At 58.9% G+C, this 14,676-nt stretch overlaps 2 protein-coding genes across 3 annotated transcripts; one reads left to right on the forward strand and one right to left on the reverse strand.

The window, feature by feature from the left end:
• Positions 1 to 126: 126 nt before the first annotated feature.
• On the reverse strand, positions 127 to 10,080 carry EMILIN1 (elastin microfibril interfacer 1). 2 transcript variants are annotated; one of them, XM_045073888.1, is made up of 10 exons: positions 9,752 to 10,080; positions 8,245 to 8,457; positions 7,213 to 7,448; positions 6,156 to 6,281; positions 5,469 to 5,689; positions 2,479 to 4,401; positions 2,010 to 2,126; positions 1,537 to 1,554; positions 1,254 to 1,391; positions 127 to 862 (listed from the first exon to the last, which is right to left on the reverse strand). In XM_045073888.1, the coding sequence occupies exons 3-10, from the start codon at positions 7,380 to 7,382 to the stop codon at positions 525 to 527; spliced, it is 3,051 nt and encodes a 1,016-aa protein (XP_044929823.1). In that variant the 5' UTR covers positions 7,383 to 7,448; positions 8,245 to 8,457; positions 9,752 to 10,080; the 3' UTR covers positions 127 to 524. The 2 variants fall into 2 exon arrangements, with proteins under 2 accessions (XP_044929823.1, XP_004765444.1); XM_004765387.3 differs by having other exon boundaries at positions 8,245 to 10,080.
• Positions 10,081 to 13,366: 3,286 nt separating this feature from the next.
• Positions 13,367 to 14,671, forward strand: OST4 (oligosaccharyltransferase complex subunit 4, non-catalytic). Its single transcript, XM_004765385.3, has 3 exons — positions 13,367 to 13,524; positions 13,648 to 13,785; positions 14,441 to 14,671. The coding sequence occupies exon 2, from the start codon at positions 13,649 to 13,651 to the stop codon at positions 13,760 to 13,762; it is 114 nt and encodes a 37-aa protein (XP_004765442.1). The 5' UTR covers positions 13,367 to 13,524; position 13,648; the 3' UTR covers positions 13,763 to 13,785; positions 14,441 to 14,671.
• The last annotated feature ends 5 nt before the right edge of the window (positions 14,672 to 14,676 follow it).

Raw genomic sequence — 14,676 nt, forward strand, 5'->3', positions numbered from 1 at the left:
GCAAGTGCGCTGGGAGCCACCGAGCGGGGAGATGGGGCGACCACGACAGGGAACCCAGGGCTCCCCCCTTCTACCTTTGTACTTTGTACTTCTCTCTACCCTTGAACACATACTGGAGCAGGCAGGTTGTTTTGTTTTGTTTTGTTTTTTAGAAAAACCAAGTCTTTATTCCTGAATAGTTTAGTATGGCGGTGGGGCCGGAGCCCTTCGGGAGAGCCCTGCATCGGCCCAGAGACCAGCTGGAGGAGCTCCCAGGGTGCGAGGATTGATGGGCTCCTCCGTAGTCTGGGCCCTGCCGCGGACGGTGAGAAGACAAAAGTCTGGACGGGAGGACCCCCGAGTCCCCGACCCGGCGCGCTCAGGCCACGGAGAGGAGTGCTCTGGGCGCCTGTGCCACAGAGGGTGCGGGGACGGCGGCTCGCCTAGGGCTGGGGCCAGAACGGAGCCCCATCTTGGACGGGAGCCCGGGGAGCCCCGTCACCCCCGCTGGCTCTTTGGCCCACGTAGACACTTAAGCCCTCTGTCTACACGTGTTCTAGCTCCAGGTCCCCGTAGAGCAGGGCTCCGCTGAAGATGGTGAGCGGCTCCTCTGAGTGCGCCAGCTGCCCCATGACCAGGTCGATGCAGACTGTGTCTCCAGCCTGCAGAGGCAGGATGAGGCTGAAGACGCCCAGGGCGCCAGGGCTGGGCTGGCTTTCGGCTACTGGCTTATTCTCCAGGCCCTCAGGCTCGTAGCCACCAGAGTCTATGCGGGCCACGCCCAGGTTGGAGCGCGACAGCACAGCCTCCACTTTCTCGTGCCGGTGCCCGGTCAGTACCGCACTCAGCAAGTAGCGGCCGGCCAGAGGTGCTGTGAACACGCCTGGGGACAAGGATGGTGGTCAGGCGGGAGACAGGTGGCAGGGGCCAAGGCGGTGTTGGGGAGCCCACCCGGAACTCCTGGACTAGGGAGACACCTGCTGGGTCTTGTCATGCGACTCGCACTAGAATGTAAGTTCCACAGGCCAGGGAATTTGGTGTTTTGTTCATGACAGCAGCCCCAGCACACCACCCCCCACCCCGAGCAAAATCAGCGCTCCTTCCCCCGACCCTTCAACCAAGCTGTGGTGAGAATGAATAAAGAAGTAAATAGGGGTCTCCTCAAACCAGAGCATGAAAATATCCCCCTTGCCCAAGGAGGCAAGGATGAGAACATATCACTGCACTGCCTCCCTGGCCTGCCCCCTTCCCAGCCTGCCTGCCTGCAGGCTTACCAGTCTCTGGATCGTAGTAGCCCCCATCGTTGAGCAGGACTCTGTCGAAGGGCACCGTGCCTGGTTCAGACCGTGGCAAACTCAAGGCAGCTGAAAAGGCCACCCGGGGGACAGGGGCTGCTGGTGCCCCCTCCACTCCTGGGTAAGGGTAAGGTGGGGGTCAGAGTGGATGCTCAGTGCAGAGCTTCCTGGCCCCCTTCCCCTCCTGGGTCTCGCCCTCCACGGCTGCCTGAGGCCTTGCATCCTCCAACCGTCCCTCCAGCACCAGATGAGAGGAACTTACCCTGCTCTCCCTGGGGACCTGTGGGAAGAGGAGAGGGAGCAGTGAGAGTCGGGGGAGCGCTTACTAAGTCACTCAGCAAACATCTGCTGAGTCTCTCTCACTGTGGTAGGTGTCAGACTCCACAGCAGGAATGGGGGGTATCAAGACAAGGAGAAATACAGTCCATTCAGTTCAACAAGGAGAAATACAGTCCATTCAGTTCAACCAGGCTCCAGCCTCTCTCACCCTCCATAGCCCTGTCTTCATAGCTCCGCCTTAGTCTTCAACACAGCGCCCAGCCCACCATATCCAACTAATCCACACAGTGAGTGTCCCAGCTCCTAGTCACTGCCAGCCATGTAAGATCACCGCCCCCCCCAACTCCTTGCCCCTTTCCTCCTTTCTCTGTCAAGTTCAGAGTGGAATGAATGTCAAGCCTAGGCTGCTAGAAGTGTAAGGAAGCCTAGCTGTGGTTGGCATCTCAGCTCACATACCTGGTGGCCCGATGGGCCCCGTTTGTCCATCCTTGCCTGGAGGTCCTGGTGGTCCTGCAGGGCCTGGTGGTCCCTGTATCCCAGGAGGCCCAGGGGGCCCTGCCTCACCCGCAGGCCCTATGGTGACAAAATTAAATTGAAGGAAAGCCATAAAAGGAGTTTCCAAAGGACAAGGAAGCTCCATGGGCAGGCTGCTGAGGCCCCCTGCCACTCATGCTGGCTACCTGGTGGGCAGAGCTGTGCCCTGCCCTGACCCACCAGCCTGTCTGAGCTGCCAGGGGAGAGTGGGGAGCTTATCTCTTGTGGACAAACCAACCCCCAGGACAGTGGTGGCTCTGTAATTATGCTGGGCAGAGCAGGGAGAAAGTATATGAGGTTAAGAGGGGCTGTTGTGGAGGAAGGAGAAAGAAAGGACTTAAAAAGGGCCCCCCCCCCACCTCCCACCGCATGCTTCCTTTGGCCCCCTCACCAGTGAGGTCCTTTAGACTGAGCTGGTGAAGCTGGTCCTCCAGGAGCAGCACAGAGTTGTTAAGGGCTCCAAGCCGCCTGCCCAGGCTCGCCTGTCCCCCCAGCAGCTTCTCTAGCAAGGCTGCCTGTGTCTGGCTGGTGCTGTTGGTTTCCCGTAGCCCAGCCCAGAGCCCAGCCACGTGTCTGGAAAGGCCCTCGCGCAGGCCCTGCAGTCCCCCAGCCACCGTGTCCAACCGCTCACAGACTCCCTCAAGGCGGCCCAATCGCCCCTCTAGGCTGGGGCACTGGCCAGCCTGCGCCTGTCCCTCTTCCAGGCCTCGGAAGCGCTCCTCACTCTCCGTAGCATGTTCTGTGGCCTCCTGCTGCAGCCTGTTAATCTCTGAGATGATGCGGTCTTTGGTGGCTCCTAGGTCAGCCAGATCAGCACCCTGGCCCTCCACGGTGGTCTGGAGCTCATGCAGTGAGTCGTTGAGAGAGCTGAAGGTGAGAATGACCTCGGAGAGCTCTCCTTGCAGGGCCTGGAGTGCTGAGCCTGAGCTCCCCCCAAACACACTGAAGCCATCTAGAGGCCCTCGGCTAGGTCCCCCAACACCTGGGCCAGCCCCAGGGCCCCGTGGGGGCAACAGGGGACATGAGCAGCGTTCCACACCATCCCGAAGGCGGCCCAGCTCCTCTTGGACGCCGCCGCAGGCCCCACAGCCCTCATCCCCGCGGGCCTGCAGCAGTCCCTCCAGCTGGCCCAGCCGTGTGGCCGTGAGATTCAGCTGCAGCGCCAACTCTGCGATCGTCTCATCCTGTGCGTCCACGCGCCCCTGGAGCTGGCTCACGACCCCTTGGAGTTCCTCCAGGGCAGCCTGTTGGGCCTCCCCGGCCACTCCCACCTTGTGCAGGTCGGAGCCCACCAGACGCAGCTGCCCCTCGCTGTCTAGCACCCTGCGCTCCAAGGCACTGAGGATCTCGCTGACCTGGGAGTCCTGCTCCCCAGGGGCTCCGGGGCAGAGCTGGCCGCATGCCTGCACAGCCCCTGCCACCTGCTCTTCTAGCAGATCCAACCGCCCACCCAGTACCCCACTCATGTTGGCCAACTGTCCCTCCATCTTTTCCAGTCGGCCCCGGGCAGCAGGCAGCCAGTGGCTCAGGCCCCCAGGACGCCCAGGCAAGCCTGCCTCCTGGTCCTCTGAGGGACCCAAAGTGGAGTTGAATTGGTCCTCCAGGCGAGAAAGGCGGGACGCTAAGCTGGTGTAGCCCGGGGGGTGGCCCCCCTGCCCGGCCGCTCCTCCCAGCTCGGTGCCTCGCCGCCCACTCAGCACCGTCACCGAGCCGGCCACTACATCCAGCCTCCGCTCCAGCTCTGCCAGCCGCCGGCCCAGCTCAGGAGGGCAGCACTCCTGAAGGGGCCTGCGGATCCCATGCCCAGGGAGCTGCCGCTGCCGCTCTTCCACGGAGGCCAGTAGCTTCTCCAGGGCCCGCAGCCGCTCCCTGTCCTCCTGCTGCTGCCGACGGAAGCCATCGAGCCCAGCCAGGCACACGGAGCAGGACTCCTGCAGCCGTCGCTCCAGCTCCCGCAGCGGCTCCTCGCTGTGGCCAGGAGGGGCCGGGGTGAGGTCCAGGGCCCTGCCGCCGCCTCCTCCTCCTCCAGCATGATGGTTGTTGAGATGGCCCAGCTCCTGGTCATGCGTGGAGACGCGGTTGTCCAGGAGCTGCAGCTGCTGCTGGATCTCACTGAGGGTCTCGTGCACGCCAGGGCGGGCCGCCGCATCTGCAGGCTGCTGTCTCCCATTGAAGGCCGTCTCCACGGCCCTCTGGACGTCTTCTGCCAGGCGCCCGCTCAGTCCCTGCAGGACGCCTCGAAGGCCCTGCAGCTCCTTTGTCAGGCTCTGCACCTGCTCCTCCAGCTGCTGCACCTTCTCTGAGTCCCCAGGACCTGGCAGAGAGGGGATGGCATCAGGCAGGGGGGCCAGGCCTCAGAGCTCAGAGCCTCTAACCTCCTGGACCCTGGTCTCCCCAGCTCCAGCAAGAGGGCCTCGCTGATTCGGCTGGGGACTCTGGGCAAGAAAAGGCGGAAGGAAACCCCACTTACTGAATGCCTGTGGGCCAAAATCGTACCATGGCTTTGCCCCCTTCCAACAGACTCCCCTGGACAGACCCCGCAGCTTCTCTCACTTTGTATACCATGAGAAAGAGAACCAAGGGAGATGACGGAGCTGGGCCACGGATTACAAGTTTAATAAGTGGCAGAGCCTAGTTTCAAACCCAGCTCACCCATCTACCACCAAGTCTATAGTTCAGAGGGTGTCTGAGAAATTGCTTCCTGGTCTGTGAAATGGGAGCGTGGGGAGACACTGTGGGCCCCACTATAGTGGCTATTCTGAGCAACGTCTCTCCACAACAGCACAGGGACAGACGAGGTCCCACGGGAAGCCTGCGGGGGCTCCAGCTGGAAGGTGGGACTGTCAGCCAGAAGTTCCTGTTTCCATCCTTACAGCATGACTATCTCCCGGGCAGACAAGCACAGCACATCCGCAGCGCATGGCACGCACACGCGGGAAGGCCAGCCGGAACTGCTGCATTCTGGGACCTGCAGTCTCCAGAGGCCACCGAGGGGCCTGGGACCTGTAGTCGGGTGCAGTGCATTCTAGGACTTGTAGTCTGAGCGGTCTATCCCCTTGGTGCCCAAGCTTCTCGAAGGAATTCCCCTTTCCTCCCACTGCCATTCCCAACTAGGCCACATGTGGGTGTGCGTGAGCACATTCTCTTTCTCTGCCTTCTTTTTCTCTTGATCTCTCTCATTCTCAGTTTCTATATGACTAACACACACACACACACACACACACACACACACACACACACGTGCGCGTGCTACACACAGAGTGCACACGCAGGAAGAGAATCTCAGGGACCTCACCTACTCCGTGGCCCTCAGCAGCCTGGCCCCACATTTTCCAGCCAGCACCAGCCCCCACTTCTCTCCCCAGTGGCTCCCATACTCACCTTCCCCACCTAGTCCACTCAGGTGGCTTCCTGCACTGGAGCCAGAGAGGTTGGGGCGGGCGGGCCGGGGCCGGGGGCGTGGCGTGACGAGTGCAGGACCCAGCGCCGGGGCGGGACCCTCAGCGCAGTCATCGCCCCCATACCCCTGACAGCATCTCCACTCCATATCCGTCACCGTCTTGTAGGCCACTCGGTAGCGAGGGCGGAGGAAGCTGCGGTACCTGGGAGAGGCAGAGGGAGGCCTCTTTACTCCTCCCTGTAGTGTCAGTGACCCTGGGTCATGTCCCCAGAGATGGGCAGCTGCTGGTGGTGGATAAGGCCTGTCCCTCAGGCCTAGTCCTCTTACTGTCCAGCATGTGGCTGCACTCAGTTGACAGCTGTCAGCTTGCTGGCCAATGGCCAAATCCTGCTCGTCCTCCCCCTGTCCTATGCTGGAACCTTAAACTCCTCATCTTGAGCTTGACTCAGTCCAGAGAGGCGTCTGGGGCCCGGCAGGGTGGTCCGGGTGACTTTGCCCTCTGTATCCGCCCCAAACTATTGCCTCTGGGTCTTCTCAAAATGGCTCTGACTGAAGCCCCCGGTCCTGCCTCTGGCTACCTGCTTTGTACAGATTCCCCGAGCCGGCTGCCCTCCTTCTGCCCTAGCTCAGCCCCCACCAAGTACCCAGCCCCCAGCGCTGGAGCTCACATGATACTGCGGGGACACTGGGGCTGGCCCCAGCCACAGGGCTGGTAGTCCGGCTTGACGAAGGTCTCCACTCCATCTTCCAGGACACAGCTCACTGTCCGGGTCACCACATAGGCACACCAGTTCCTGTAGGCACAACCCCACCTGGGCCCAAGGGCCAGAGACACGAGCCCCAGAGGAGGACCCAGGGGCTACCAGAGGGGCTGAGGGAGGGTCAAAAGACGAAGGGCCCCTGGGGTCCAGGGGGAGCCAGGACTTTGGCAGCGGCAGCTGCCCCCACGCTTTCCTGAGCAGTAGGCGTTGGTGAAGACTTTTCAAGACAGCGCGAGGAGTCACAGAATGGAAAACCACAGCTACATGAAGTTGATCCTCATGGCTGGGGGTCGTGGGGAGCCTCTGAATTCACACATTCATTCACGTCCCTTTCTGTGTCAATCCCTATAGCTCAGAGTGGCTCGAGCCAGCTGGCTGGGTCCCTCTGGTGATCCCCTGGATGCTGGCTTCCACCCACCCCTCAGGGGAGAGGACAGGGCAGGCAAGGGTCCAGCTCAGGGTTAAATAGAGAATAAGCCATTGATGAGCCCTGCCCCCCTTGGGGCTTGCGTTCTATACTCTCTGCCCCATTCAAGCTGGCCTTTGATCTGTGTCTGGCTGGAGAGCCCAAAGGAACAGAGCGGAGTGGTGTCCGAAAGAGTCACAGATGGACTGGATGGGCCCATGGAGCCCGAGGAAGAGATAAAGGTCTGTTGGAGGAGAGCAGGCTGGTACAGAGCTGGCAGCACGCAGGGAGGCCTGGCCCAGGCCCCTCCTGGTGGTTTCCCTGGGCACCTAACTGCAGGGCCCCGAGGTGAGAGGGGGACCTATCTATGTAGGGGGTCCTAGAAATTCTCTGCGGGAAGGTGGGCTTGTGCAGAGCTGCCTGATGGCTGGGCTTCCTCTCCAGCTCTTCCCCGCATTAGCCCTGGGGAGGGTGGCCAAGGGTGGGGGGCGGGGACACCCACCTTCTGACCCATCCTCCCACCCGCGTCCAGCCTGGGTCTGGGACCCAGACTCTTACCTGTGGCGGCTGGCAGGCCGGGGGGCGCTCTGGGCCTGGGGTTCCCCAGGACTGAGGGCCCCTCCGCCCCCTGTGTAGAGGCTGTAACCGCGAGGGGGGTAGCTGGCGGCCCCCGCGACTGTGGTCAGCAGGCAGCAGAGGTAGCAGTTCCAGAGGGCGCTGGGGGCCATGGTGAGGGGGGGGGCTCCGCGGTGGCCCTCAGAGGCACATCCCGGCCCGACCGCTGGCGCCTCTGTCTGGAGCAGGGGATGCCGCTGCTCTACGGGACAGCGCTGGCCGGGTCCTGTCCCCAGCTTCCTGTGGCAGCCCCCAGCCACACGCCTCCTTCTTGGCCGCCTGGCCTGACCCCTCTCCCCCTCCTCTTTCCTCCTCAGGCTCCTGTCCGTCCCTCCCTCGGTTCCTTCCGCTCTCCTCTTCTCCACTTCTGAGGGGAGTGTGTTCTCTGCGCCTCCTGGCCTCCTGTGCCTGGTCCCTGCCCCTCTCAGATGCTGCTTCCTGGGCCTCCACCCCCTCGCCCTAGCTGGCCCTCCTCTGGTCTCCCTATCTGTTTTCCCCAATGACCGGATCCTGGAGGTGACAGGGCTTTGCCCCTGTGGCTGTTCAGAGGCGCAAGAGTGGCTGTGGGGCGGGCCCTGGCCTCCTGCCTCCCTCTCTTGCTCACTCCCTTCCCCCCTGTCTGGCTGGCGGTCCAGCCTCCCCCCTCCGCCACCCCCCCCCCACCTCTCCAACCATCGTGCGCCACATCTGCTTCTTGTTAACTCCGGGAAAGAGAGGGGAAAAAAAAAAAAAGGAAAAACAGAGAAATGTGGAGTTGCCGCCAGGCTTGGGGCCAGCCTCTCAGACGGGCCACATGGAGTGGAGCCGGGGCCAGGCCTGGGGAGGAGGCCCAGGGCTGGTCGCTTAGACAGAGAACAGGAGCCACAGCTCCCCTGGGGCTAGGGCAAGCCTCCCCTGAGAGAGAAAACTGAGAAGAGGAGGGGAGGACTGTGAAAGGGAGAATGAGCTCCGAAGGCTCAGCAGGACACCACTCACCGTCTAGTCCAGCTGCGTCCCTTTACAGATGTGAACAACGAGGCCCAGAGCTGGAAGGTAACCTGTCCAGGCAAGCCAGGAGCGGCCCCTGATCAGAATCGACACACCTAGGTCGGCAACTTGGGACAAGAAGAAGAGAGGAGAGAGGGGGCTACTGGGCTGGGGAGGAGGAGGAAGACGTCTCCACGGAGGCAGGCAGGAAACTCGGAGAAGCTAGAAGAGGAAAAAAGGAATCTGGAAATGAGCATGTAACCTTCTGTCAGGCATGGAGAGGACATGGGTGAGAGGAGGAAGACTCATTCTCAAAAAACCAAAGGAGTATGGATCTCAGGCTTGTCTCGGTGAAGGTCAGGCCTAAGTGGGGCAGGGGAAGGAGCAAGGCCTACCGGGGATGCCTAGATCCATGGAGCCCAGGGGAAGTCCTTCCCCAGCCTGGAGGCAAGCCCGAGACCCTGTGTAGCAGGCAAGGGTCTCAGTCACACTCAACCATCAGCCGGACCCAAAAGCTTCTCTCAGAGCAGTCTGAATCGGTCAGCTGCCCCCGCCCTCTCCGTCACCATCTGGCCTCAGCTCTGTGCTCAGGCCCAGGTGTCCCTGTGCGGTGGGGTGCTTGCTTACAAGCTCCAAGCAGAAGTACCAGACAGAAGGGAGGTGAGCGTGCTGTGCGGACGCCCCCAGGGAGCAAAGGCATGGGGAACACTCCGGAAGGAGCACCTGGGACCATGGGGATGGGACACAGGCACCAAAACAAGCAACACAAAGCAGGACAGACATCGTGCCAAGCTGCACAGGGGGAGGGGAAAGACAGCTGGATGCTCCGGGGAGTCAGAGCAGAGCCGCTGGAAGAGAGAGAGAGGCTATGCAGTGTTGGGGTAAAAAAGTGAAGCACGGAGATGGGGGAGGGGAGAGAGTGCAGGCTGGGGGAATGCCGCCTCAGTTTTCTCATTCCTCAACGGGGGAATCCTAACAGCGCCCTCCTTCCTAAGTTTGTGAGGATAGAGTTAATACAGGTAAAGCATTTAGAATAGTGCCTGGCACACGGAAAATGCTTAGTAAGAGCTCTTATTTGTGTCAGGAAGAAATGGGACAGAAAGTCAGAGAAGTCAGTTGTGGAAAAATTGGGGAAAGGCCCAGATGACTGGTTAAGAGCTTGGATTACAAGTGTTTGAGTAGGAGCCTGACAGGCCTTCCTTCAGAAAGAAAACATGGCAGGCAAGGGCAATGGGCAGGGTTTTGGGCACAAGGAGGAGTTCCAGCTCCTCCTTTGAGAAGTGTTATCCCTGAGAACCAAGGCCATGACTCCGCCGGAGGTCTGCCGGCTACTGTCTGAGGTGCCTTCGCCATTCTGCAACAGCAGAGTGAAGCAGCCTGGAAACAGAAGGCTGTGGTTGCTTGGGGACTGCGTGGGTAATGAGGGGCCAGAGGAAGGGAGACATCGCAGAGGATTCTGGGTTTTGAGCCAGGATGGGGAAGTTGAGACGATGAGCAGACCTTAGTCTGGACATACTGAGTTTTAAGATGAGAATAACATAGTCGGTGGCAGTAAGTGTCCAGGAGATGGTCAGAGATGTGGATCTTGCTTCTGGGAACCATCTGCAGGGCAATAGTTGGAAGCCATGAGAAAGGAGGCCACTGAATCTTCATTGTGACTCTGTGTGAGCTGTCTCTGAGGTCCGATGGTCCTGTATGTGATCTTGGTGACTGGGAGACATGTTGGCAAAAAGAAAGGATGGTGAAAGTGAATGCTGGAATCCATGGAAATAGAAATTTGTGGCTGCCCCTTAGGAGTGGAGGGATTGGCACACAGGGAGGCTTGAAAGAAACAGACCCAGGAGATCCTGATTCAAGAACTGCTGTCAGTGGAAGGTTGCAGTGTAGCCCTGGTCTCTGCATTGGCTCTAGGCCCTGGCTCTGGCCCTGATACTGAGACGAAGGCAACCTGCTTCAGGTTGCCCTCGATGCTGCTGTTGAGTTTTCTTTCTCAGTTCTTGCCCCGCCCCCCTTCAGGGGGCCTCTGACAACCTGAAAGTTCATCCCAACCATCTTGCCACTGCCTGGTTGTCACTCATTCCTGAAGTTTAAATGGGTGCCTCCCTTCAGTTTAAAAATCTGTTGTATTTTAAGTGTGTCAAACCAAAAATGTTGGCTTTGAAATACCACTGCTGTAGGTTAAAATTTCATTCAGGCCTGTAATTAGGAGCCAAGACCTAGGGGCTAACATGAATGTTTGTGATACCTCAAATAAATCAGTGGCTCTGGGTTCACTGGGGAGGCCTGAGGTGTTGGGCAAGCAGGCCCCAACTGGAGACGAAGGTTAGAGAAAATGCACTGGCGGTGGCGGCGGCGGTGGTGGTGGTATTGGTGAACAGCTACAGATTTCCGAAGCAATTGGCAAGAGAATTCCTGAGATCAAAAATGACCACATTTGGGGTGCCTGGGTGGCTCAGAGGGTTAAGCCTCTGCCTTCAGCTCAGGACATGATCTCAGGGTCCTGGGATCGAGCCCCACATCGGGCTCTCTGCTCATCAAGGAGCCCGCTTCCTCCTCTCTGCCTGCCTCTCTGCCTACTTGTGATCCCTCTCTCTCTGTCAAATAAATAAATAAATAAATAAAATCTTTAAAAAAAAAAAAATGGCCAAGTCCTTAGGGGCACTAGGACAAGATGTATTTTATAACCTTTCCAAGATAAGGGATTTTCAAGGGTCTAGTGCCAGTGGGAAATCTTGGCTATACGGGGCAACTGACACCTTCAGTCGGCCAGCAGTAGCTGAGCAACAAGCTCACGCTTGGAGGCTGGGAGAGCAGGGGTGCCGACGGCAAGGAGCATTTCATGTCTAACGCCTTCTGTCAGAGGACTGAATATTGGGAGGTAAAAAAGGAAAGCAATGGGAATCGGGCCTTGGTTTATGCAAACGTAGATGTAGATGGGAATTCAAGCTTGTGGGGACTCCGGAGCAAAGTCCACTCCTGCTCAACCTCAAATTTTCCTTTTCCTTCCAACCCTTCCCACAGGTATAATATTTTCAGAGCCACCCTCTGAAAGACCCCTTTCCCGGGTCTTGTTGCTTTTTCACTCCCCAGCCTAATCCTAAACTCATGTCTTCTCCTTGAAAATGTCATACTAATCGCAGGGATTAAGCTCCACATGTGCCCCTCCCCCAAATTCTCTCCCTCCTCCAATTCCACCAAGGGTGAGGCTTCGCTGGTCTCACTTCCCACACATAATTTCCCACCCAAGCTCTTTTCAAGCTTTGTTAATTCTTAGCTGAGTCTAGTTTAGTCCTGGGGACCATTTTTAATTTCAGTTCCTCCGGGCAGTAGGCCAAATGACCTATTCAAGGCTGATAAAGAGTCGCTGACCTAGGCACAGCGCTTTCTGGGAGGTGAAGGATATTTCTGGATGGTTCTAAAACAAATCCTTTTCCTCCTGTCCCTGACCCTAGGATAACCAACCCACTACATCCATAGTGGGATACAGAGTGTGGAATAGAGGAAAGTGGATCAAGGTGACAGTTTCAAACCACTTGTAGAATCCTGGGCCTCAGTTTCCTTCTTTGTAACATGTTCTTGAAGGCCCTCTTCAGCTCTGAATGTCTATGGTCAGTTGTTTCAGGACAGCCTTGGAAATCTGAAGCACTTCCAAGGCCTCTCCTCATGCCATTTGCAGTCTAGAAAGTTGACTTTCCAGGGTCTAGTTCTGTCTTAACAGTAGATCTAAGTGTCTGGTTGGACTTGGATCTGCTTCAAATTTCCAGGAGCCACAAAGCATAATGTGTGTAATCCTTTAAGACCTAGACCCTCATTCTCCCAGAGCAGAGCTGGGAACAGACCACTCTCTGAGAGATGTATGAGGAAAGTACACCCCTGGGGTTTCACTATTATGTGGAGGGGACATGGGCTTGGGATTTTAAATAGGAAACTTCTGGGAAATACTGGCTGGAGGCTCGGGGGTGAAATGGGGGAGGCCAGGGGAATTACAGACTGCTAAAGGCAGAGACTGAGCTTAGGAGTCATTGGGCTGGAGCACAGAGGACGAACTGATGGTCCTAGGCCAGGGAAGCCAGCTCTGAGCTAGTGCACCCCTGGCTCATGGTGCACACAGGCAGCAGACGGTCCCCTGCCCCAGCTGTTCCAGTCCCATAGCAGCTCCTGTAGTTTTCCTTGGCTCAGAGAAGCAGAGGCGTCCCTTGAGTCCTGGCCCCCCTCCACCGCAAAGCAACTGGCTTCCATTACCCCTGACAGCTCCAGAGAAACAGCCCAGCCCCCGGCCCCAGCCTGGCTCCATGCCGTTCCCTTTTATGGTGAAGCTGAGGGAAAGCAAGCAGTGAGGGGGGAACAGGATCTCCCTGGGGCAGAGGACTGTAGAGCTCCAGGGCCTCTCCCCTCACCAGAGACCCTCAGACATCTACCCACAGTCATTTTCTCCTCAGTGATCCACTGTGCTCAGAACCCACAACCTCTCTTGCTCGTCCCAGCCCTTCCCCCCCACCCCCCTCCCTCACATCCGGGGGGTGATTTCCCACTTGGCTCAAGTCCCACCGTTCGGGTTTTGATTCCGGGAGGGTCCGCCCCATTTCCGACGCCCACCTCCGGGGGTGGGGTGGGGGGAGTGAGCCCGAGTTAGGGAGGCACTGTTCAGATCACAGGCAGGATCCTGCCACTTGGCGGCCGTGGGCAAAAAGGCGGGCGCTGAGAAGAGGGGCACCCGGCCGCCCCAGTTCTCTCCCCATTCTGAGCCGCCGCTCACCAACCCCTTCGCTGCCGGGGCCAGGGAGGGCACCCAGAGGGCAGGGCCTAAAGGAAGCACCTGGCTGGGCCGAGCCGGGAAGCGGAGGATGGGCAGCTGCGCGGGGGGCCAGGCAGGAAAGGGAGTCGGAGTCTGGAGGTCAGGCCGAGCCTCTCACCCAGCCATGCCGCCGCACCCTCGCCCTAGCCCACCGCCGAGCTCCGGGTGGGTGGCCACGGTTCTGCGCTGGCCCCTGCCGCGCCAGCGGCTGCCAGCTGCAGCCAGCTGCGCCCCGCCAGCCCCGGGCGCGCGTCTGCGGGTCGCCCGCCCCGCCCCCCACGGGGGCCGCCCCTCCGTAGCCCCGCCCAGCGCTCCGCCCCTTGAGATGCGAGGCGGGGAGCAAGCGAGACGGCGAGGCTAGAGAGCCGGTTCCGGCCCAGCTGCCAGGCCGGAAGTGCCCGGTTTGGGCTTGCGCTTGCGCTACCGACTTCCGGGCCGGGACTCTTACCTCCAGCTCGTACGCAGACCGCACCGCGGGGAACGCAGCTGATTAGGTGAGAGGCACGCAGGCGCGCTCCCCGGCGCTTCGGCGGTGGCTGGCCCTGGGGGCGAGGACGGGTCCTGGCCTGGGCGAGGAGTGCGCGGGCCTCAGGCTCAGTCCCTCCTCTTCTCCGCAGGATGATCACAGACGTGCAGCTCGCCATCTTCGCCAACATGCTGGGCGTGTCGCTCTTCCTGCTTGTCGTTCTCTATCACTACGTGGCCGTCAACAATCCCAAGAAGCAGGAATGAAAGTGGCGCTTTCTCCGCCCCAGGTAACGGTCCGGGGCTTAGCGCCCAGCCCCCGGAGAGTGGAGTGGCGAGGCCGCGCCAGGGCCTGCAGGGTTCGAAACTTCAAATCAGAAAGTGTCGGGCCAAGCATAATACAGTCCAGAATTGAGCCCCTTTATTCGCACACAGTAGGGAGAGCCTTGCAGTGCCCTGCCCTCTCCCCCTTAAACTGCTCCCTGCTAGAATGGGGGTGAGTTTTCTAATTCTCAGCCCCCGTCTTCATGGTACCCCTATGCCCAAGTTGGGGGTTTGGCTACAAGGAGGCACGGACACCGGTAGGAATAAAGGTACTGAGGATGCCATCCGAGGATAAGCATTTGGACTCTTCTCTTAAGTAGTCCTCACTTCTCTAAGGTTGTTTAGGCTTTTATTAAGACAGAATTGGTGCGTGTGTGTGCGCGTGTGTGTGGTTGTAAAGATGCAGAATTCTATTTCCGTGTTCTGGGGTAAGGGGCCCTGAGTGAGCAGTTGGTTACTATAGACCCAAGCCCTAGGGAAAGGTGGGGGTGGGGGGAACCTTAAGTGTGGGTCAAAAATGTAAAGGGGGGACAGGCTGGATGAGAGCTGATGCCTGAAGGATTTCCCCAGCGGAAAGCTGCAGCATTTTCCTTACCTCAGGTCTTTCCCCCTCTTTTCTAGGGTTCCAGGACATAGTCTGAGGCAAGATGGAGGGTATGAGGGGCCTTCACACTTCACTTCACCCTTCTACCCATCACAACATACAAAGCAACTACACCTGGATTTTTTCAAACAACTTTTATTTCCTCAAAGTCTTCCTTAACCCTATGGAACAAGAAGCTGCCACTGTGTAGGGCCCAGTATAGGGGTTTCTTTTCTACTCCCTCCCCCCAATATAAAAATATAGATATATTTTT

This window comes from Mustela putorius, unplaced genomic scaffold (genome assembly GCF_011764305.1).
Source record: "Mustela putorius furo isolate JIRA1106 unplaced genomic scaffold, ASM1176430v1.1 tig00537293_pilon_pilon_pilon, whole genome shotgun sequence".
NCBI lineage: Eukaryota > Metazoa > Chordata > Mammalia > Carnivora > Mustelidae > Mustela > Mustela putorius.